At 40.0% G+C, this 23,152-nt stretch overlaps 1 protein-coding gene across 4 annotated transcripts in view; it reads left to right on the top strand.

The window, feature by feature from the left end:
• CUBN (cubilin) overlaps positions 1-23,152 on the top strand; it is a 196,380-nt gene that overhangs the window by 21,480 nt on the left and 151,748 nt on the right. For all 4 annotated transcript variants that reach the window (XM_067562300.1, XM_067562301.1, XM_067562299.1 and 1 more), the window contains 11 exons: positions 659-845; positions 3,710-3,828; positions 7,024-7,258; positions 8,814-8,995; positions 11,183-11,345; positions 11,540-11,730; positions 15,163-15,319; positions 16,170-16,348; positions 17,851-18,013; positions 18,315-18,531; positions 19,533-19,663. In XM_067562300.1, the coding sequence (XP_067418401.1) occupies positions 659-845; positions 3,710-3,828; positions 7,024-7,258; positions 8,814-8,995; positions 11,183-11,345; positions 11,540-11,730; positions 15,163-15,319; positions 16,170-16,348; positions 17,851-18,013; positions 18,315-18,531; positions 19,533-19,663 (1,924 nt within the window). The remainder of the gene's footprint in view (positions 1-658; positions 846-3,709; positions 3,829-7,023; positions 7,259-8,813; positions 8,996-11,182; positions 11,346-11,539; positions 11,731-15,162; positions 15,320-16,169; positions 16,349-17,850; positions 18,014-18,314; positions 18,532-19,532; positions 19,664-23,152) is intronic.

The following is a 23,152-nucleotide window of genomic DNA, read 5'->3' as shown; positions in this document are numbered from 1 at the left end:
TCTCTGTCAAACCCCTTAATGTGGGACTTCCTGTGAACTGTGTCCAGAGTAGGTCATGAATAGTGGAGTACGAACTGGTTATAGTTTCTGCTGGGTGGCAGCACATAGACTTGGATTTGAGACCTACAGGGTCTTATAAGATGGACCACTGGTCTGATCCTGTGGTCCTTTGATTTTGTTCCACTCTTCATTAATTCTATTGGGAGTAATTAAATCCCATTCATGGTCCCTCTAGATTATTCAGAATTCATAGACAAGGCTGAGACAAATGATTTTATAAATAGCTATTATCCTGGCTTGTATTTCAGAGCTGAGGTAACTTGATTTACTTGTTTCTAGGATAATAATTTTAGTGCCAAGCAAACCGTTTTCTGGATGGCTAAAGGAAGACAGATTTGACTTTTTCAGGTAATTTGAAATGTCCTCTGCAAAGCAATAGTAGACAAAACAAGGAGCTAATCCGATTAGGCCTTGGGGTTTTTTTTTAGTATCCACCAGCTAACATCAAGACAGTTGACTACTGAGTGCTGCCTTTGTTTCTCTGTACAGGCACTGCCTACTGAAAAAACCCTGTAAATATAAGTGATCTTATTAATTATATTAATGACTTTGGTTGACTCACATTTGCTGTGTCTTTTCATTTGGTTTATATCTATAGGCTACACTCTATGGATTCTTCTGTGTGTGTGATCCAGGCTGGGAAGGCACCAATTGTACAGAAAACATCAATGAGTGTTCTAGCAACCCTTGTCAGAATGGAGGAAGCTGTACTGATGGAGTTAATGGGTACTCCTGTGAATGTACAAATGCCTGGACTGGACCTCAGTGTCATTCTCCACAGCAAGGTAACATGAAAAGCATAGTGTCTGAAAACTGAAGTGCCACCATATCAATCTGTAAACATCTGATATCCACAAAACGCATCTGGATTAGAGGTGAGGTTTATAGGGGAAAACTCTTACCCTTTGGGTTTAAAAGATGAGCGGCAGTGGAATATAGACCTTGATCCAAAGTCCATGCAAGTCTTTCCAATAGCTTCAGTGAACTCTTTGATCAGGCCCATAATGCTTAAAGCTTTTAACTCCATGTGTTTACCAACAATAGTATAACAGGAAGGTTGAATTTTAGGCCTACAAGCTTTGACTAGTCCCTTTAAATCCTAAAATTAGATCTCTGTTGTTAAATAGAGATCTTCCGAATTCTGATCATGTCTGTACTAATCCAGATGGGAAGGAGGATTTGTGATAGGGATAATAGAATCACAGTTGAATAGAATAAGGTTTGTTTTTGATTTGTATAATGTATTTTATACTCGGTTTGTCTCAAAGGGCTTTAAAAAAAGGAGTAAGATTCTGGTAATGCAGTGACTATATGCTTCAAACAAATGCAGGAACTATTAGGCCTTCTACAATAGTTGCTACACAGTTCTGGGACATTAGAACTTATGTGACAAAGAATGTTGTCAATAAAACCAAGATGATCACTACTTCTTTTCAAGCAGTGTCATAGAATCTTTAATTTTTACTTGATACAGCAGCCGGTGACCAGAAATAGACTTAGTTTAATATCTCATCTGAGATATAGTACTTCTAAGACACAGCGCACCCCATCACCCTCACTGTGTATACTGTGTTGAAGAACCAATGCAGAGTAGGAGACTACACTGGTTTTCACTTTATGGATTTCTAACACTGAACCATCCTGAATCTACAATCAAGGAATGGAGAAAGACAGTCAAAGTGTGTGGATCCCAGTGGCTTAGAAACAATGGGGAAAAAAGTCTGCTGAAAACTTTGAAATAGTTCATTTTCAAACAGCAGCTGACCAAATGTGTCCTCAGCCAAAAACATAGCGTCACTGAAGTTCATGGAGATTAGAGAGTTTTTGTTTAACAGTAAAAATATTTTTTTGTTTTTGTTTTGTTTAACAGTAAAAAATGAAGGAAGTCCACACGCTGAAAAATTATTTAAAGGAAATAGTCCCCACAGAGCCAGTGGACTTTACGTTTGTAGGGAAACTACAAGGACCTGTCTTTGACGTTGTTTGTTTTTCAGTGGCACGTTTTAAAAATAAATAAATTTTAATTAAATAATATCAAGGTGCCGTCCCACTGACACCCCCAGTGGCATAAGTCTGTCACTGTTAGTCTAGCTCTACAGCTTCATAGGTATTGTAAACAGTTGTGCAAGCTGGTAGCATCATCTAACATTACAGTTGCTGTCACTTCCTATTATAAGACCCTGTTTTCAGTTGCTTATAATTTTGCCAGACTTTATAGAATAGAATCATAGAACGTTAGAGTTGGAAGGGACCTCAGGACATCATCTAGTCCGACTGCCTGCTCAAAGCAGGACTAACCTCAACTAAATCATCCCAGCCAGGGCTTTCTCAAGCCACAGCTTAAAAACCTCTAAAGATGGAGATTCCACCACTCCTTAGGTAACCCATTCCAGTGCTTCACCACCCTCCTGGTGAAAAAGCTTTTCCTAATATCCAACCTAGACCTCTCCCACTGCAACTTGAGACGATTGTTCCTTGTTCTGTCATCTACTACCATTGAGAACAGCCTAGCTCCATCCTCCCTGGAACCCCTTTTCAGGTAGTTAAAGGTTGCTATCAAATCCCCCCTCATTCTTCTCTTCTGCAGACTAAACAAGCCTAGTCCCCTCAGTCTCTCCTCATAAGTCTTGTGCTCCAGCACCTGAATCATTTTTGTTGCCCTCCACTGGACTCTCACCAACTTGTCCACATCCTTTTTGTAGTGGGGGGCCCAAAACTGGACACAATACTCCAAATGCGGCCTTACCAATGCCAAATAGAGGGGAATAATCACTTCCTTTAACTGTTCATGCTCAAATTGTCCATGCTGGGTGTCTGCCTCAAGTAGAGTTTTATTTAAATAAAATAAATAAATAAATAAATATTTAGTTGAAATTTTTGCCAAAACGATTCAGCCATCTCTGAGAAAAAGGCTAGGGGGGAAAAATACGTTTTTCAAAGTTAAAAATATTCTGGTGACCTTTTCTTTCTCCATGCTTTGGATCAGGAACTTGAAATTTGTCAGAGAGATGGCCTTTGTGTCAGAGACGTGCTTTTTATCATCTCCATGAAGATCTGCCCACATTTGGCCAGGTTTATAAGATTCTAAAAATTGCAGTTGGTAGAGTCTTGATAGAGCTGAACAGCTAAAATCTTTCATGATTCCACCCTTCCTGAGCGTGCTCAAGCTACTCACAACTCCTAATACTGAAAAGACAACTCCTAGGAGACATTGCATCAGCATAGGCATATGAAATTTAATGTTGAACAAATCTGAAAGAAGACGTTTCCATTCCGTTTGACAAAAAAAAAAAAAAGGTTTCCGTTCAAGCTGAACCACCAGAAACAAAATATTTCATATTTCCTCACAGAAAATCAAAAGCTTTTTTTAAAGTCTAAATTTTCCTGTGGAAAAAATTTGATTTTTGCAGAAACTTCATTTTTCCATCAAAACGCCTCACACCTTGCTGTAATTCAGGAGCTTCTGTTGCTTGTTAGTCACCTGAAGTCAATCTGCTCTCCGTTACAAATAATATGCAAATATTATGCAAATATTTCTCACTTTTTAAAAAATGTTTACCAAGTCAGAAGTTATGTTAAAGGGTTTCACTCTATTTATTTCCATTTAGGAATAGCTGTAATTAATCTATTTCACTGTTTTTTCGTGCAGTTTGCGGAGGATTACTTTCAGGCTCCAATGGGTCATTCAGCTACCCTAACAATCCAAACAGTGAACAATATGATCACCGGGTCAGCTGTGCTTGGGTTATCCGAACTAACAGAAACAAGGTAAACTAGAGTGCACCTAAAATAATCACCCTGTTGGAATGAGTAAGTATCAGTTGATCAGCACAACCAAAACCATGACCAAGAAGTTTTACTGGATTCAGGAAAAATGACTTCAGGGGATGAATTTCAGTCAGAGGGATGGAGTGTTAATTCAAACTGTCCAACAAATAATGAATGCACAAAGTATTCAAAGGGGAACGGAAAGATGTTTTATACATCAAGGCCCAAATTCAGGTTTCTTTCTTTCTCCTGCAGCCATTGAGTACACAGTATTTCCAACCCCAGGCATTCAAAAATCATGAGCCTAGCCACCAAAAAAATCTTGAAGTCTTTTTAAAAGAATTACTTTTAGTTTCTTTTTATCTGCCTTCAGGTTTCTGAGCCTTCATGGTGCGCATGGGTTACATGTTTTTCTCCATGACCACAAGGGTTAGAAACTTACTTTCAATAAAAAAAAATCAGATTCTCTCATAATCATTTGCCTTCAGGAGAAGGGGCTTTAAGAACAAACAGCAACTATTGCAAGACTTATGATAGACTTGCAAGAGTTGTCAACACCAAACAACACATACTAACACCTAAAATAGTACAGAAGCCATATTTCTTACACTCCTTTAGGTTTGGGGCAGCAATCCATTTATAGCTAAATGAGAAAAATTAATAAATATCCAATAGGGATCAATCCTGCACTGTGATAGGCTAGATGGTAGGTTGATAGTCTAGATGACAAGTATTATCCATATCTAATCTCTGAGTCTATGAAATGTAGAATTTGAATTCACATCTTCAATGGTTGAGCATAAGAAAAACTGATCTACAAATTGTGATGCTTCCTCAGGGTGCCCAGGAGTGTGAGTGACCTTGTTACTCCATTGCCTTCAACGACAGGAAGGTTTGCTTGTGCTTAACTGGATGTCATCTCCCTGACATTACCAGTCTGATAGCCACCCAAACAATCTCCTTGAGGCTCTGCCAGTCCTTATTTTGCCTTGAAGATTAACAGTAGGTGCAGCTCAATCCCCGAAACCCTTTGAAGTGTTCTTCTGAAGTGTCTAGCCCTTAACCACTCTCAGAAATGACCAGGTAAACTGTTCCCAAAGGAATAATGCACCTTTCAGTTTAAGGATTAGCTCCAGTGTAACATCACACCACTGAGATGAAAACAATTATAAATTTATCATCAAAGGCTGTGATGTAAGATATAGTGAATAAGCACAATGGTGGGGGTAGAAGTGGTTACTTATAAAACAAAAAGTCAGGGCGTACTGAGGGAGGCAGGGAGGGCCATGCCTCCGGGTGCCGGCCTGCCGGGGAGCGCCAGTTGGTTCCTCCTTGGAGAAGCCACCCCTCCACTGTTGCAGGTGGCCAGGGGCCGCCAGGCTTTAAGATCCCCGGTGGCCACACTGACCACAGCTCAGGCCTGCCGGCAACTGAGGGCTCCCAGTTCGGGGGAAGCAAGTGTCCTCCCGGCCCCGACACTGGGCACAAGGAGGGAGCCGCGGGGATCCCGGCCGCGCAGGGGCCAGGCAGCCAAAGGTGGAGCTCCGGGGCACAGCCCATCACGGCTCCCCCCCCCATCACCAGGTGGCCCCCTCGTACTTACATTTGTGTCCCCTCTGTTGGTGGCAGCGGCAGCAGTGTCCCGCGGGGGGGGGGGGGGAGACTGCAGGCCTGTTTCCCACTGTCCCCCACTCCCCGCCACACATGCTGACCCCCAGCGGGGTGTGTGTAGGGAAGAGCGGGAAATGGGCCCGCAGATACCCCCCCCCACGGGGCGCTGCCACCACTGCCGCCAACAGGGTGTAGGGGGGCAGAAATGTAAGTATTGGCCCCCCAGGCACTAGAGACCCATGGTATGCCACTGCAAAAAGTATAACTCGCTTCCTAGAGTCTAAACTTAACTCTAACATTAAATAAAAGTAGTTCATCTCACCTAAACCACCACCATGGCTGCTGGGATCTCTCTTTCATGAATGCAAAAAGTGCTGTCCTTTTTGCTTCCTAAATGAAGGATGAAGGGGTATCTTTTTACCCCTTTCCTTAACAATCTTCTGTACATACATCTCACAATGATTATGTTAATAAATATGACAATAACGTATGACAAGTATGACAGTTAATAAGTAAGCCTTTTCTAGATACCTCATTTGACCCTATTTGAAAAAATCCTACGAAAGCAGCATGCAAGATGTAGTGAGTTTATCAGGACTGTTAGGAATTACTGTTGCAGAACAGTAAACACTTTGCCCACTGGCACCAAAGGGCCTCTGAGTCACACAAATATTAGATTTTCAAAATATTAGTTAGTAAATTTTATGCCCATGCATATATTCTGATACTAATTTGGGATCAACATTTCTAATTTTATTTTTAAAATATTGTAATGCATTTCAGTTCCTGTTTAAGGATAAAAATTCTTGCCTGAGGATTGAACTTTATTTGCTTTTAATCTTTACACTTCAAGAATACTAATTAACTGAATTCTGGTGATTACTGGAAGTTTATACAAGCACTATCTGCCAGATCCTCAGCTTTAAATCCATGTAGCATCATTGATTTCAGTAAAGCTACTCAGAAGTACACCAGCTGACCATCTGGATCTAACGGAAGTTCTATGTGACATTATTTGGCTAGTTTGTAAAAGGAAGAATTTATATCCACAAAAGAGCCTTCAATTTTGTAGCTGAAAGGAAGATACTTAAAACAATATAAAGAATGGGAAGATGTTTGTTAGTTAATTACATACTATGAGAAAAATAACAGAATGAAACTCTAACAAAATATTGCTAGGTTATCCTGTATTTCAAACTCTTAACATTATACTATCAAATTTAGCACCGAGGATCCTAAAATAAGTATCCTGAGTATCTTATAGTTTATAGGAATAGTAATATCAGGAATTAAGTCCTCCCAAGACAACTTTTCTGTCTGTCTGGATTTTTCTTTATCTCCTTTCCTTTCTTTTGAACCTTCATGATTACCAAATACCTTCCTCTGTCTTTCTGTTCGTTTGTTTTCTTCAGGAAATTACATAATTGCTCTGAAGCTTGTGTCACTGACATACACAATTGTGTGGACAGGTGTATCTGCTCTGTACAGGGTTACTGTTTAAACAATATCTAATCACTCTTAAAATTTAACTTTAGACCACAGATGGACAAATAAAATGATCTAATTTCTGCTATTTCCTGTTAGATCCTGCGTATTACTTTCCCACTCTTCCAACTGGAAGCACATAACAACTGTAATTCTGACTTCCTTCAAATTCATGATGGGGATTCAGCATCAGCGTACATGCTGGGAAAATACTGTGGCTCATCTCACCCTCCTGAGCTTTTCAGTACCCATAATTCTTTATATTTCTGGTTCCGTTCTGACCACACAATTAATGCAGGAGGATTTACAGTTAAATGGGAGTCTCGGGAACCAGGTAAGTTTTAGGAGATGTCAGGTAATGTACAAAACAAAGGTCATCATGTTCTACTTGGTTAATAAGGGTCAAGAGCCGAAGGACAAAATTTGACTAAGAGTAAGGTAGAAAAGATGGCTGATGAGCTATCTGTAGATGCTTTGAGTCAAATTCTAACTAACAACTACTGCCTGGACAATATTTGCTAGGATTTCACTTTAGTTTTTAAGGTTGTTTTGCTCTTCCAATGAGGGAGTCCCCAAAGTTTATTAGGATCCTAGGTTGCATGTCCCTGGGGACTTTGGATTTTTTATTATCATTTATCCCTTGGGCAAGTATGTTTCTGTCTGTGTCACTGTTGGTTTGCAGAAGCCTAAGATAATGAGAATGAAACAGTCCCTTTGTATCCATATTTCAAACAACCTGACATTCTGTGTGCAGTTGTGTCTTGTGTCAGACTGCCTGAAAAAAGCATTTGCATGATCCTTTCAGTGAACGGGGCAGTACCTTTCTTGAAGTAGAATCTTAACTTAGGCCTCTTGTAGTACAGCTAGGGAAAGTCAAATTCATGTTACCTAATTTCAACACCCTAAACATTCTGGGTTTGAAAGCTTGACTAGAACTTTCAAGTTATTGTGTCCCAGTACTGCCTAGGAAGGATCACAGGGAGAAAAAGGGATAAAGGAGAGGGAGGAAAAAATCCAGTGGAAAAAATGGAAGAAAAGCACATCAGAGAGAGGGCATAAATACAGAGAAATTAAAAAAGAAGCAGAGAGGGTGAGCCAAAATTTATATTGAATAAATTAGATACAGTACGTGTGCAACATACAAATCACCCACTTGTGCTACCCAGCCTTTGCTGTGGGAAGGATTATTCTTCTGCCCTGAGTACATAACACTTTAATTGGAAAAGCTTAAAAACATTGTATCACCCTGGGAGTAGTGTAAAAAGTGGAGGATTAAGTTTTAAGAAAAGCTCATGTATTCAGACTAGTTCAGAGAACCCAAAAAGAGGTCTGCTTGTTTGCTTCCATCTCTAAAGATAATTCCACTAAGTTACTGAGTTACCCTTTTAAAAAAAAATTAGAGTTGTGCATCTTACGGCTGGTCTACACTGGTAACTTATATCAGCACAGCTCAGGGGTGTGAAAAATCCACACCTCTGAGACATGTAGCTATGCTGACCTAACCCCTGGTTTAGAAGAAGAATTCTTCCATGGACCTACCTACTGCCTCTCAGGGAGTTGAATTACCTACACCAAAGGGAGAAACACTCCCATTGGCAAGAGTAGATCTATACTGTAGCTACAGAACTGCAGATGCACCACTGTAGTGTTTTCAGTGTAGACATATCTGTAGGGAAAATATGGGGTCCTACTTTTATTGTTCATGGATTTCCTTACATGTAAATCTTAAGAGAAATTTAAAAATTGGTTGATTTGATATATCTAGTAGCCTAAAACAGTCCATAAACTCCATCAGTAAGGGATGATTTAGCTTTGGCAGCTACATACATTCTAACTAAATTAGATAAAAGAGAAAAGTAATTCTATGGGTTTTTTCCCCCTCTGTTTAGAATGTGGTAGTGAACTGACAAATACTTATGGCTCAATAAACTCGCCGGGATACCCTGGTAACTATCCTCCTGACAGAGATTGTTACTGGACCGTCTCAACCACTCCAGGCCTTCTCATCACATTTGCTTTTGGCACACTGAGTCTAGAACACCATGATAATTGCAGCTTTGACTATCTGGAGGTAAGATTTCATCAGTAGTTATGACAAAAACAGTATGGCAATGTTATTGCAAAACAAAATATTACAATCTTTTTGTTTCATACAGAAGAGTAATGCTGGCTTGATAAATCACAAGTTGAAATAGTCATTCAGTACTCATCAACCACACACACAGACATGCACATAATGAGAATGAAATCCTGCCCCACTGAAATCTCTATAAGTTTTGTTACTGACTTCAATGGAGCCAGGAATTCATCTCTGGTGGGAAACTTATTTAGCCTCAAAAAGTCCAGGCTATAGACTTCTAGTCAAATCTACACCTGCTGGGAATTAATTGTGTCAACAAAAAGTATGAGAGAAATAAATACTGTACCCCAGTACATGGCTTGACATGTGAGTTTTAGGCCATGTCTCAGATGCAAAGTTTCCCACTGTATCACAGTCACAGAAATGTGAAAAGTGAAAGGTTTCAAAGAGTATTTACCCCTAGAGTTGGGCAAATAATTAATTTTTTTGACTCAGTGACCAAACTGAAAAATCCAAAAAATATTTTTGCTTTATGTTGACCTGAAATGAAAATATTTTTTTTTCTCGCTTAAACTAAAAGTAAAACAAAACAGATTGTTTTGAGTAGAATGAAATTTTTTATTTTGTTTTCAGGATTTTCTTTTTTTTATAATTGTGTGTTTTTATATTTAAATTTTGCTAAAATTCTAAATGGAATATTGTTTTCAAAGGAAAAGTTGAAACATTAGTTTAAATAATGTCAACAAATCTCAGTGTTTTCAGAATTTTTCTCCCAACTTATTTCGACTGAAACTATTCACTGAACTCAACCCAAATTTGCAAACAGTTTTGGTTGATTGGAAACTACATTTTTCAGCAAATAAACTATTTGCCAGAAAAATTTCACCCAGCTCTACTTACCATTAGAAAAAAATGCTGAGTCATTTGGGAGCTGAATTGATATCTTGGGACACTTCTTAAAAGGCTAATAAATATGGCTTTTTTAAACCTTTTAGCAATATAAGTCACTACTCCAAGAAGGATTCCTTCCAGTTGCATCTAGAAAGCATCCCTTCTGTGAAATTAGCTGTAGTATATGCAAACTATTGTATGTTATTAGAATCAATTGTAACCATAAATGGCATCAGTCATTCAGTGAAGGAATAAAGAAAGAAATTTAACTGCCCCATTACAGTGTTTTATTGAGGCTATCTAGAAAATGTATGGTGTTATAAAAGTTCTATCTTACATTAGGAAAACAGGGTATTTTTCCAGAGTAAGTATCCAATAGAAGTACTTCATCTGAATTATAACATGGACTTTAAAATCCTTAATTTTGATTGGTCAAACCAGTCACAAGACTGTGGTTACTTACTAACATTGCACTGTTTGGAGCATACTTCTGGAAGTGTAGCTTTTTCATAACAATAATAATCAAACTTTTTTGAATTTTTCTTGTTCAAATTGTTTTCTTTCGCTATATATAAATGTATTAACAACAATAACCAATGGACTGGGCTGTCATCTTACAATACAGGCTGAGTGAGGAGCATCAGGTAGCTGCACGGCCCCAGGAGCGGGGTAGATAGTAATGCAGCTAAGATCTGTATTACCTACTGCTGGATCCTCTCTGCTACTGAGCGACTGCCAGGGGATTCAGCCCAACCTCTCCTGTAGCTCGGTGTGAGGGAAAGGTGGAGAGGGAAAGGAAACCTGCAGAGCAGCTGCAAATTCCTGTCTCCTCAAGAAAGGAGGCTCACCTCCTGGTGTATCCTTAAAATCTGTGGAGTTGGGAGGGAATGTGGCCTCCAAAATTTTGAAACTCCCCAAACCACTGCCACCAGAGTGGATGATTCCAGGAAAACATTGCAGGGTAGTTCTCCTAAAGTTTCACTCTCCTTCCCCTGTATCATTCATGTTAACGCTGCAGTTACTATTAGGGGTTATTAGGGGCTGGGTCCCATATTCCTTCAACATCCAGTGGAAATGAAGGGTTGGTGACTAAAATGGGAGTTTTGAATGTGTGAAAACAGCAAGGCCATGCTGTGTTTTACCAGCTTTCCCTCCATCCAGTAACCTTCACTCACTAACAAGGCCTGCTATGATGGCCTATGCTAAGATAATTATAGGAATATTGAAATTGCCTGCAGTCAGCTTATATCTGACAACCCTAAACTGAGGATTAATACTTTTGTTTAGATTCGAGATGGCCTCCTTCCACAAGACTCCATCCTCGGTAAATATTGTAGCACCAATTCTCCTCCCCCACTTCAAACCTCTGGCCCATATGCATGGATTCACTTTCATTCTGATGGCTCAGTTACCGACAGAGGCTTCCACATTATCTACACTACATCACCTTGTAAGTACAAATGTGCACATAATTTATGAATATGGCATTTCCAAAATTACTGTGTCTATAAATAGCTGCCAGTACAGGCAGGGTCATGGTGGACTCTATCCCAATAATCTGTTTGACTTGCAGCCAGCATTCAGATGTATGACCCATGATGCTTCTGAGGTCTCAAATGATCAATTTATTTTTCTTTGACACAGCTGATCCCAACTGTGGAGGAAACTACACAAACAGTGAGGGGGTTGTCATGTCCCCTTACTGGCCTAACCCTTATATTAACAACAGGCAATGTATCTACATTATCCGACAACCACCGAATGAAAAAATCTACCTCAACTTCACTCACATGGAGCTGGAAAGCCACAGTGGTTGTTCTTGGAATTATATTGAGGTGACTTTTATTATTTTGCAATTTTGAAATGTTGATTATCTGTGTGCATAAAACTGTGGAGCAAAATTTCTACCTAAGATATGAGAGAGTAGATTATCTCTCTTTATTAGGGTTCAAAAGCCACAGAGGCTAAGAAGCAAAGGATATGCAATCAGCATGAGCCAAAGGTGAGTGAGTCTGAGATCCCAGTTAGGATTAGCCCGCTATTAGCTATTAGCCCTCAGCCAGCTCCACATAATCAGGATCGGGTTTGAGCCTTGGGTTAATGTGTACCAAAGACAAGTTAGCATAAATAATACCAAGGCCAAGAAGGCACGGCTTAGAATTCACTGGGCTCATCTCTTGCTTGATATACTTTCGACCAAACTGGGAACAGGTTCCAGTGAGTTCAGTTTAGCTGACCTGTTTCTACAATGTTAGCCTTAAAAGATTTCTTATTAACATTGTTCCCTTTCCTTTTGCTTTAATTCAGAGGCTTTGGTTAGAATAAAGTGCAATTAATTTCTAAAATTAGAGGAACATCTCTGTAATGAAAACAGGCAGCTTTTGTTTGTCTGGCCTGCTACTTCTCTTGCCTAATTGCTGGCAGAACAGCAACTAAACTCACAGAAGACAGAGAAACAAAACAATTTGTGTTGGGTACAATCAGGTTATGTTGATTTAGCAAGGCATTTACCTTGTTGTTTGCTTATCAGTCTTAAGCAGTTTAGCTTTACCATACTTTTTCTGTCCTTCTCACCCCAACTCCTCCCACATCCCCATTCAGATCCATTCAATCCAGAGCAGAGAAACAGGGATGGAGTTTCAATACTCTAGGACAACCAATAGAACAAATCTATGTGGTTTAATGAAGTTCTGTTCCCCCCTCTCCCCGAAAAACAAAAGGGTTTGTGGGCTCTTAAATATTCTCTCATAGGTGTTTGTACTAAAGTTAAACTGGGAGATGGCTTTGGACTTTTCAATTTTTACTTTAAAATCAGTTTTTAACTGTTTTCTCACTTTGAAAAGACACAGAGGCTCACAAGCATTGGTGATAACAGGAAATCTATGATGTTGCTGTAGCATCCAGACACAGCTCATCATTTTTGCCAGGAGGGATGTTTAGTTTCTGATTAAGGAAGCAGCAGCCTGAATTCTTGGGCATCCAGCATTTTAGATAGAAACGAGACACAATACATTTCTCAGTTAAGGAAGAATGTAGCACAGCCAAGTCAGAGATAACGTATTAGCAATGACAGCTAAACTTGTGAGATCAATTCAGTTGGCTAAGGAGCTCGGTTATCTTTGTTGACTGAATTCTCATCTGTCTTTATATACCAATCAAAACTCTCAGCGCTGTTGGGAAAACCCAGTAAAGAAAAAGTTTAAACTTACCTGAATGATGGTTCTGAAAATTTTCTCAACTGACCGTCTAAACATTCTGGCCCAAATTCTGATCTCAGTTTCGCCAGTGTAAATCCAGAGTAACTCCCTTGGCTTAAACTGAACTCTCAAGAAGGTCATAAGGAGTACCAGGGAGCTGGAAAGCCATTCCAGCAGGAGGAGATCATCAAAGTTCTGCAGCACTGCTGCCACTCTGCTTAACTTCACCATATAAAGAGCCAGTATAGGACTCTATGCCACCCCCATTCTCCTCCCAGCCCATGGTGTACATGGAGAGTAGTTGGAGTACTACTGTGCCCTGGTGTCATGACCTATTTAACATCAGTGTCTCTGAGTTGCTATTACAGCCCTTTTACCTCTCTAATCTTCCTTTCAGGACATTTGCCTGTAAATATTGGGTGATTTTGGCGGCTTTTTTTTAACTATTTGGGGTCAGGAAGGAATTTTTCCCAGGGCAGATTAGCAGAGGCCCTGGGGGGTTTTCACTTCCTCTGCAGCATGGGGCACAATTCACTTGCTGGTGGATTCTCTGTACCTTGGAGTCTTTCAACCATGATTTGAGGACTTCAATAACTCAGTCATAGGTTGGGGGTCTATTACAGGAGTGAGTGGATGAGGTTCTGTGGCTTGCGTTGTCCAGGAGGTCAGACTAGATGATCGTATTGGTCCCTTCTGACCTTAAAGTCTATGAGTCTATGAATCTCTTCAAAATCCTCCCGCTTCTGAGTTTGAAAAGTCACTGAACTTTTATTTAACCAGATTAAACATACCATAAAAAAACCGATAGCTTTCAGTACACGTCTACTTCCACTAGGGACATCCTCATAACAGCCCGACAGTCCTTCACTTCTTGATCACAGTGTAGCTCCCCGACTCCCTCTGTGATCCTGCTCCCTCTTTCCTCAGGAGCCAATGGACGACCCTTCAAATTCAGCCTCCAAAAAATTCCAGATGAGCAGTCTGGGTTGAGTTTCTATCCAGAAATCCAAATTCTGAACCCAGCAGCATATATTCTTTGTGGTCTTGGTCCCACACATACTTCCTTGTACTATTTCACTTAACACTTTTCCTGTAATATCTTTTCATATCCAGCAATTTCAAGTAATAGAATCTCTCTCCAGACCTCCTCACCCCCACTGGCTGCAATGGCTTCTTGGCTGTCACAGCTAGGTGCAACTTAAAGCAGCCCCAGCTGCTCCAGACACAGCACTGGTGTTGCTGAGAAAATGGCTTTTTGTTTTCACCAGAATCTTTGTCTTCAAAATCTGCTGCCAATTCATGAGACAACTGAGGAAGTAAATTTCTCTATTGATTAATGTGATTCAAGCCTAGTGGCAGTGCAGTGGTTAAAAGCAGACAGTGATTCCCTGATTCAGCCTGACGTATCATCAGTTTAATTCTAACATTTTGAACTTTTCAGATAAAATAATGAGCTGGCAACCATGCTGTTCTTACTGACACTAGAACTTAGAACTGCACCTCTCATTCGTTGTGGGTCTATCTTGGTTGTCTTATGGCAATCCTTGTGGAGAACTCCCACTGAAGTCACTAGAAACTCCATGTACAGAGCTGGGATTGTATTTATAATTTTAAATAGAGCAGACATTGCACTTAGAAGAAAATAAAAACAAATCTTCCATTTTTGGCAGGAATTTCATGCCATGTAATATTTAATAATCATAATTGGTCAAGACATTGCTTTCAACTCTCCAAAATTGGCCCTTTGGGCAGCATATATCTTTAGCCTCATGTTGAGGCTTTGGTTCACAGACAAACATCTCATCTACTTGATCAACTACACTTTTCCAGTTTTCCTTGGAGGTTTCCCAAACAAATATTGACCTGACACTCCTTATTTTGGGAGACTTTGCAGTCACATGGCTGTGAGAACCTCACTTTTGTTTACATTACTGTAACAGCGTTTATCTGCCCTTTTTTATTACTGTAGCTTAATGACAAAACAAATTACCGTTTTATGGATGCATAAAAGTATTGAGTTACAGTTTTATGAATTGACTTATTTTATTTGATTTGACTTTTGCTGATTAGGTTCGCGATGGAGATACTGAGATGTCTTCTATCATCAACAAATTCTGCGGTAGCACAATTCCTTCTCCAATCACTTCCACTAGCAACAGCCTGTGGGTTAAGTTCAAGTCAGATGCTTCTGTGAAACGGGCTAGCTTCAGGGCAGTTTATGAAGTTGGTAAGAGAAACTGGCAACTTGAAAACTGAACTGACCTCTAGGTTGGGGTCCTTATAGCATTTGTGTACCATTTTAGTTCTCATCTTAATTCCCCAATTGTACTTAGGTTTTTCTGCACATTTTTTACATATAATCTCTACTTATTCTGAGATCTCTACCCCTGATCATCACGTGTTCTGCATCTTTGACATGCAAAAACATTATGCCATATATCTGTTAAGATTGATCTACACCAAGTATGCCGAACACAAAAATGTAAAAGCAAGGAAATGAAAAGTTGATTTCTAGAAATATTTAAAAGGGTGGATATCCGTATACTCTAGGCACCCTTGACATATCTTAAAATACATGCTGTATAGCCTCAACTTTTCCCTGCAGAGGTAGACCCTGATCACTAGCACAAGCACTGAATGTGACAGATAATGCATAACCTTACTTCTGCCCTGTAAGTTTGTCTACTTTCAACACTCCTTTCCCCAGACTCCCCACCAACAGATAAGACATCAACCACTCCTCTCCTGTTGTGTTCTATCCCTTTACCCCATCCCTTCTGCGCAAGTGTGTGAAACCAAATACAGTCAAGTTTGAGGAAGGAGACGAATATGTATTTTTCATGGATGTGATTTCAGTGCTGTTCCACATTCAGTTATGCAGGTTTAGGTTTAATCATATAATAGTGACTTTTTAAAAAACAGCCCCCTCTTAAACCTACCTGCATTATCCATAGTAGATGGAAATGTTTTCAATGGTTATTTTCTTCCTCCTCCCCAAATGACATTAAATTTACATCTCAATGTACATTCCTTGTAAACCTTCATTCCAGCTTCTAACTCTTAATTTTTCTTTGCAGCCTGTGGGGGTGTACTGTCTGGAGAGGGTGTTATTCGTTCCCCTTACTATCCCAGAGCATTCCCTCATCAGAAGACCTGTGAGTGGATCATCTCCCAGCCAGAAGGCAATATAGTGATTCTTAATTTTATCGAGTTTGGCATTCGAAATATCACTACCTGTGACTCAGATTATGTGGAGGTAAATAATATTACTATATAATTATTATGAATTACAAACAAATGCCCACATGCACGCCTCCGGTCATGTACCTATGTCTGTTGATAAGCAAATGTATGGGTGAATAGTTAGATACATAAACACCTATTTCATTGCACAAATGAGATCTTTTCCTGATTCACTAGGTGAGCCAGCCTCCTTCTTTTGAATGCTCCTCTGATAATATGACTTCCCCATCTATATTTTCTATAATAAGAGCTATCATTGATGCATAACTATATTTGGATAGATAAGACCTGATTCTCCACAGCCCTGCATCCCATGTGCTACCTGCTGGTGAGGAACTCCAAAGGGCTGGGATCATAGAATATTGAGTTGGAAAGACCTCAGGAGGTCATCTAGTCCAACCCCCTGCTCAAAGCAGAACGAACCCCAACTAGACCATCCCAGCCAGGGGTTTGTCAAGCCGGCTTTAAAAACCTCTAAAGATGGAGATTCCACCACCTGCCTAGGTAACCCATTCCAGTGCTTCACCACCCTCCTAGTGAAAAAGTTTTTCCTAATATCCAACCTGGACCTTCCCCACTGCAACTTAAAACCATTGCTCCTTGTTCTATCATTTACCACTACTGAGAACAGCCTAGCTCCATCCTCCCTGGAACTCCCCTTCCCCTTCAGGTAGTTAAAGGCTGCTATCAAATCCCCCCTCATTCTTCTCTTCTTCAGACTAAACAAGCCTAGTTCCCTCAGCCTCTCCTCATAAGTCACGTGCTCCAGCCCCCTAATCATTTTCGTTGCCCTCTGCTGGACTCTCTCCAATTTGTCCACATCTTTCCTGTAGTAAGGAGTCCGAAACTGGACACAATACTCCGGATGTGGCCTCACCAATGCCAAATAGAGGGAAATAATCACTTCCCTTGATCTGCTGGCAATGCTCCGACTAATGAAGCCCAATATACTGTTAGCCTTCTTGGCAATAAGGGCACACTGTTAACTCATGTCCAGCTTCTTGTCCACTGTAACCCTCATTTACAGAACTTTCTGTACAACCTTTATGCCGAACTGCTGCCTAGTCAGTGTGTCCCCAGTCTGTAGCAGTGCATGGGATTCTTCCGTACTAAGTTCAGGGTTCTGCACTTGTCCTTGTTGAACCTCATCAGATTTCTTTTGGACCAATCCTCCAATTGTCTAGGTCACTCTGTGGTGATGTAGGGATGCCAGCTTTATTCCATCTGATTCCCTTATTGCTGAAGAATTCTCAGCCATCCCTTCACAGCAGCTTTAAGGCCACTTTGCATTGCGCTGGTGGTGGCACAAATTTATCTTAATGTTGTGCGGTGTAGTGAGGTGGACGAGCCTTTGTCTTCTCCTTGGTGGCTTTTAACTTTTTAGCTCTTCCTACTTGTTTCCAAGAATATTTTGTACTATTTGTGTATGTTGAGTCAATTCATCTACATTTTATAATTACTTAGCAATAATAGAAGCAAGTTTTTATGGACTATTTTGAATACATTGTCTTTCAGGTCAGGGATGGCAGCAGCATAGATTCTCCTCTTTTGGTGAAATATTGTGGCACAGATATACCTTCAGCAGTGCAGTCCAAATGGAATTATCTCTATGTAAAATTCAGAGTTTCCTCTGCTACAAATCTTGGCTTCGTGGCTGAATACTGGCCATTAGATAGAGGTAAGAGTTTAGATCTTTCACCCTCTGGCTGCTGGTCCTCTATGTCCTCCTGTGCCACCAATTCAAATGATGAGCAAAGGAAAGCCATGTACTGAAATCAGTGGGATTTCAAGTTATATGATGACAAAGCCGGAGACCTCATTTGTGAAAGAAACAATGGAGAGTCCTTTAAAAAATTCTGAACAATATGATGAAAAAGAAAAGTTATATTTTTAATTTTCAGAAACCATTAACTGATTTTGTAGTGCTTTCTTCTGAAAACATTTTTTTAATTAATAATTGTTGTTTTAAACCTCTCTAGTGTGTGGGGAGACTCTCACTGGGCCACAAGGAACCATTACAAGTCCTGGTCATCCAACCATCTACCCACATGGTGTCAAATGCACATGGATTATCTCAGTGCAGCCCGGGCATCTTATCCGCCTGATGTTCACATCATTTAACTTGGAGTTTGATTACAATTGCACCGGAGATTATCTTGAAGTATATGACAATGGTACTATGATGAGGCTGGGAAGGTGAATATATCTGTCTAATCTATTTAATGTACCTACATACATGGATGTTGTCACTGTTGTGTTTGTGCTAATAGATCTGTTCCTTCAGCATCAAGGTTTTCAATGTAGGTTAATTTTACCGAAAGCAACTGAAGATTTGTATTATTCAAGCCAATAGCAACACTTCTTCCATTTGACATAGTAAAGGCAAGATATAGGAGGGATAGTATCTTTTCTAAATTTTTGAGCCACGGGATGTGAACTGAATTTGATACTATTGAGTGAGAAATTCACTTTTCTGTTAGGGATGGCAATCTCAAGTGTAGGTTTTCATGTCTGCCATTGCCTAGTAGTGGAATTTCATGTAAGTTTTAAGGTCCTGGCAACAGGTTTGCATCCATTTTTATTACCGTTTCTTCCTTTTGGATGGGGGTAAGGAAATAGTATTAAAAAATAAATAGCAGAAGCAGAATAGGTGAAAATTGGGTACTTGGAGAAACAAAGATTTAGACTATAATGTGGGCTAAATCTTAGGTATTGTTTTATATTATTTATTGATCAATTTACAATGTCTCCTCATGTGTGAGTTTCTATCAGTGAATAAATGATTGCACTATATTTTTTTCTTTTCTTACAAAGGGTAACCTATTTTTTTAATGCTCCCATAACTCAAAAACAACTCAACTGGTTTGGCTCAAAATTTCAAATACAAATAGAAATTTGGGCTGAGGCCAAAAGAGGAAAAAAGTCATCCTTCCGGTAGTTGGAAAATAAGGAGCAAGTGAATATGGGATTATAATGGAGGTTATTTCACAATATTAGCTAATCTTTCTGGAAGAATAATGTGATGGGGACCAATCTCCCACTAAAGTCAACAGAAAATGTCCCAAATGCAGGGTATTTTCACAGGTTTCTGAGGAACACTGAATACTTTTCTATTAATCTAGATACTATATAATATAGATAATAGATACTGTTATAGCTACCAAGTCAATAATGGTATTTTTGTTGGCTTCATATAGATATTGTGGAAGATCAATTCCACCATCACTCACCAGCAGTGGCAACACAATGATGCTGTACTTTGTGACAAATCACAACATTGCCTCGGAGGGATTCTCAGCTAATTATATCTCAATGAATGCTTCTACAGGTAATACAGCAGTATGTTCAGCATGCAGATTAATCCTGTTAAGCCTTAATTGTAAATAATAATAATTGTAAATAAACACTACAGGAACAAGAGACATTTATTTTTAATGACCAGAATCCCTGCTATCTCCTCCACCAATCTTTATTTACAGCTTGGTCCACAGGCCTCTTTCCTAGCTGGGGAGGACGAGCCAGGCAGAAAGCAATGTCCCTAGGCAACACCGAATTGTTTCTGTAATCACTGACATGGCAGGATTGTGTAGGGTATTTGGGAATATTATCTTCTGAAGTGACGTAGGAGCGGAAATCTCACTGACATTCAACTGATTGTGTGAGGTTTTTTGTCCCAAGCAAACACAACAGGAACAGGAGTGCTTGTCAGAGGTATGAGGATACCAGGTGCTGGAGTGACATCCTGGAAAATGAAGTCCTCTGTTTAATCATAGAGAAGATACAGCATGCAGTGGAAGTTCAGACCTCCTCTCACTACCAAGCCAGAGAAGTCTGTTCCAGAGTAATCACTTTCTGGGGAGCAAAGTCAATCTCCATGCCCTTCATTCTTTGACTTCTCCCAATCTTTGAGCATTACCCAAAGCCCTTCTGTGATGTGTACATCTGCCTGTCCTTTTGAACAGCACTAGAACCACCATGCCCATTTCAGAGGTCGCCTAGAAGTATCCAGAAGGTAACAGCTTTATCACTGACCTGAGCTGTATATGAACCAGCAACCTAGAGGTGAAATGCTATATGCTAATGCTGCACTCATTACTAATCCTCTCTCTGCTAATCCTTGCCCCGTGGAAATGCAATTCTGTCTTAGAAATCACATACCCCTGCTGGCTCAGTGTGCATTGGTGATACTCCACCTCACCTGTCTCTGACTGAGGGTCTTGAAGTCAGTCACTCAACATTCTTTAAATGTTCCTCCACATTCAGAGGGGACCTTGCTTGTTAACTTACCTACTCACTGCTGCACTGAAACCAGATGTTGGCTAAAAAGCTCTGCCTTTGGCTGGGCTGGTTTGAAGCAGGTGGCACAAGAGTAGCAGGAAAATGACTTGCCTCATGTAGTGAAATTCAGCTGGTTCTGATCCGCAAACGGGCAGGGGCAGTTAGCAAGTGGAGAAGCAGATCCCCAGGCTGTATGTGAGGGACAGACTTTGCTGTGTGACCAGGTGTGGTCCCCATTTGCTAGGAAGGAAATGGTCTGACTGTGTCTACAGCTGCTCCCCTTAATGCAAAGTTTTAGTTTGAGGGGGAAGGGGGGAATATTAAAATCAAAGAGTATTAAAAAGGAAAAGTGTGATAGCTCTTCTTGCAAAGTTTTGTTTCTGTGTTTGTTTTCAGGAATTAGTTTGGTATAAGTAGGATCCTCATTAAAGGTCTGATTCTGACACCTTTGCTCACTTCCAGCAGAGCAGATTCGTAGGATTCATGTGCATAGTCCCATTATTATGAGTTTATTTCTGTTACAGTTGTGTCTGGAGGCCCCAGTCAGGATTGGGGCTCCATTGTGCTAGGTGCTGTGCAACCCAGGGTAGGGGGCAGTCCCTGCCCTATAGAGCTCACAGTCAGTAGAAAAGACCCAAGAGTGCACGAAGCAAACTGTAGGAAAAGGCAGAGTTGGAAAAAAGATGGAAATAGCAATTAGAACTTGTATCCACGTGGGTCATCTGTGTGCACAGTTAGATGGTTTCCATTTAGGGTGTGTTGTATGTGTGCTGTATTTTTATTCGATAAAACTCAGAAGTCCCTAGTAGTCCATCTCTGTAGCCATATGTGCTGCTGTACTTGACATAAATGTAGATCCCATAGCAAAATAATGCTGGTAGCTGCTCATTTACTTTCTCTGAGTGCACATCTGTTATTTAGCCTGTTTAAGAACTTTTTTCTACTGATTTTTAAAAAAATAGCTGCCCACTTTCCTTTGTTTTAATCTTTGAGCAAAATATCCACTCTCCCAGCTACAGCTCAGGCAGTTGGACTATTACTTCATCTCTTGAGAATGCGTGGGGGGCTCTGGTAGAGATTTTGCTTCCTGCCATTGCTTTTGCTGTATCACCAGTTAGCTTCTACTTCCAAATGATCAGTTTTCTCAGCTGCCTTCATTCATATGTTAGTTATCTGGCACAGAGAGAAGAAAAATCACTAGCAATTAAGATTTAATGGAAAACACCCCGGCTAGGAATCTACTATCAGCCTGAATCTAATATCATAGGAACAAATTTATGCAGCTTTTCTCTCTCTAAGTAAAACCTTAGAGTTTGAAAACTTTCTGGGTTTTTAGTAACATAGAAATCATGAAACTTTTCCTCTTACTTTGAAAGACTAAGTTATTATTATAAACTGTCCCACCATTTTGTTAGGCTGCTGCTACAACTGCTTCATTGTCTGCATGAACACGTTAAAAGAAAACAGTCTATTGGCGTATGTTTGCAGGGGCCAGCCATACTTTTGTGAAAGTGACTCTATTGGGGGTTAATATGACACTTTCTCTCCCACCCCACATCACAGACTGTTGCATTTAACTGATGGCTTTTTGCAATAACATTGCTGTTTTCTGAACAGAACAGCTACTTGTCATGACTCTGTATGTTCATGATTCTCCTCATCCCTTTCCAACTGCTCCTTCAGCAGCTGCTCCCGTTGTTTGTCAGTGCTCAGACAGGCTCTGTACTGAGCTCTACTCACATCTTCTGTATTCTCTCCCTGGGCAATCTGGGTGAGCTCATGGCTTCCTTAAACATTTCCTAATTACATCAAATTTCACATCTCCAACTATGTGCCTGCCATCTTCACCTCCATGTCCCCCAACCATCTTAAATTCAACATGATGGAAACTTGTATTTTTTCCCAAACTCAGCCATATGCATCACTATTAACAACAGTAACATGATTACCTAGGCTCGCGGCCTGTTCAACTCCCCTATCTTCTTCCCATCACAAATCCTACCAAATCTGTCACTTTTTCCTTTTAACATCTGTGAAGTCCACCCTTTCTTTGGGGTTGGACTCTCATTGGTGTTTTATTGTCTGAACTGTTTTGGCCATGTCTGATTTAGATTATAAACTCTTGGAGGCAGGGATCATCTCAGCTTTTAAGTTTATACAGTACCACGAAAACTGATGATGCTTAATGAGATCAACATTTTCAGAAGTGTTCACTAATTTGGTATGTTTTGGTTTTTGGATTCCCAACTAGAGATCCCTAGGCCCTGATTTTCAAACTGAGGATCTGCCATCTCTGACTGTTGGTCCACAGCACCTCTGAAAATGAAGCTCTAGGTGACTCAAAATGGGCACATCAAAATAGAGAAATACTATTATTTGTCCTCTTATGAAAATGTAGCTACATATAAATCAGAATAATCAATGTAAACTTAAATTGATGTTGATAAAAGAAGAGAATAGGAATGGACTCTTATGGTTTGAACCTACTCTGTGATAAATGATACCCTCCTACAAGTTTCAAAAAGCTTTTCCAAAAAAA

The sequence above is a fragment of the Emydura macquarii genome, unplaced genomic scaffold (genome assembly GCF_026122565.2).
Source record: "Emydura macquarii macquarii isolate MOO-44397 ecotype Brisbane River unplaced genomic scaffold, CSIRO-AGI_Emac_v2 contig_2422, whole genome shotgun sequence".
Lineage (NCBI taxonomy): Eukaryota > Metazoa > Chordata > Testudines > Chelidae > Emydura > Emydura macquarii.
This window is presented reverse-complemented; position numbering and strand designations above follow the sequence as displayed.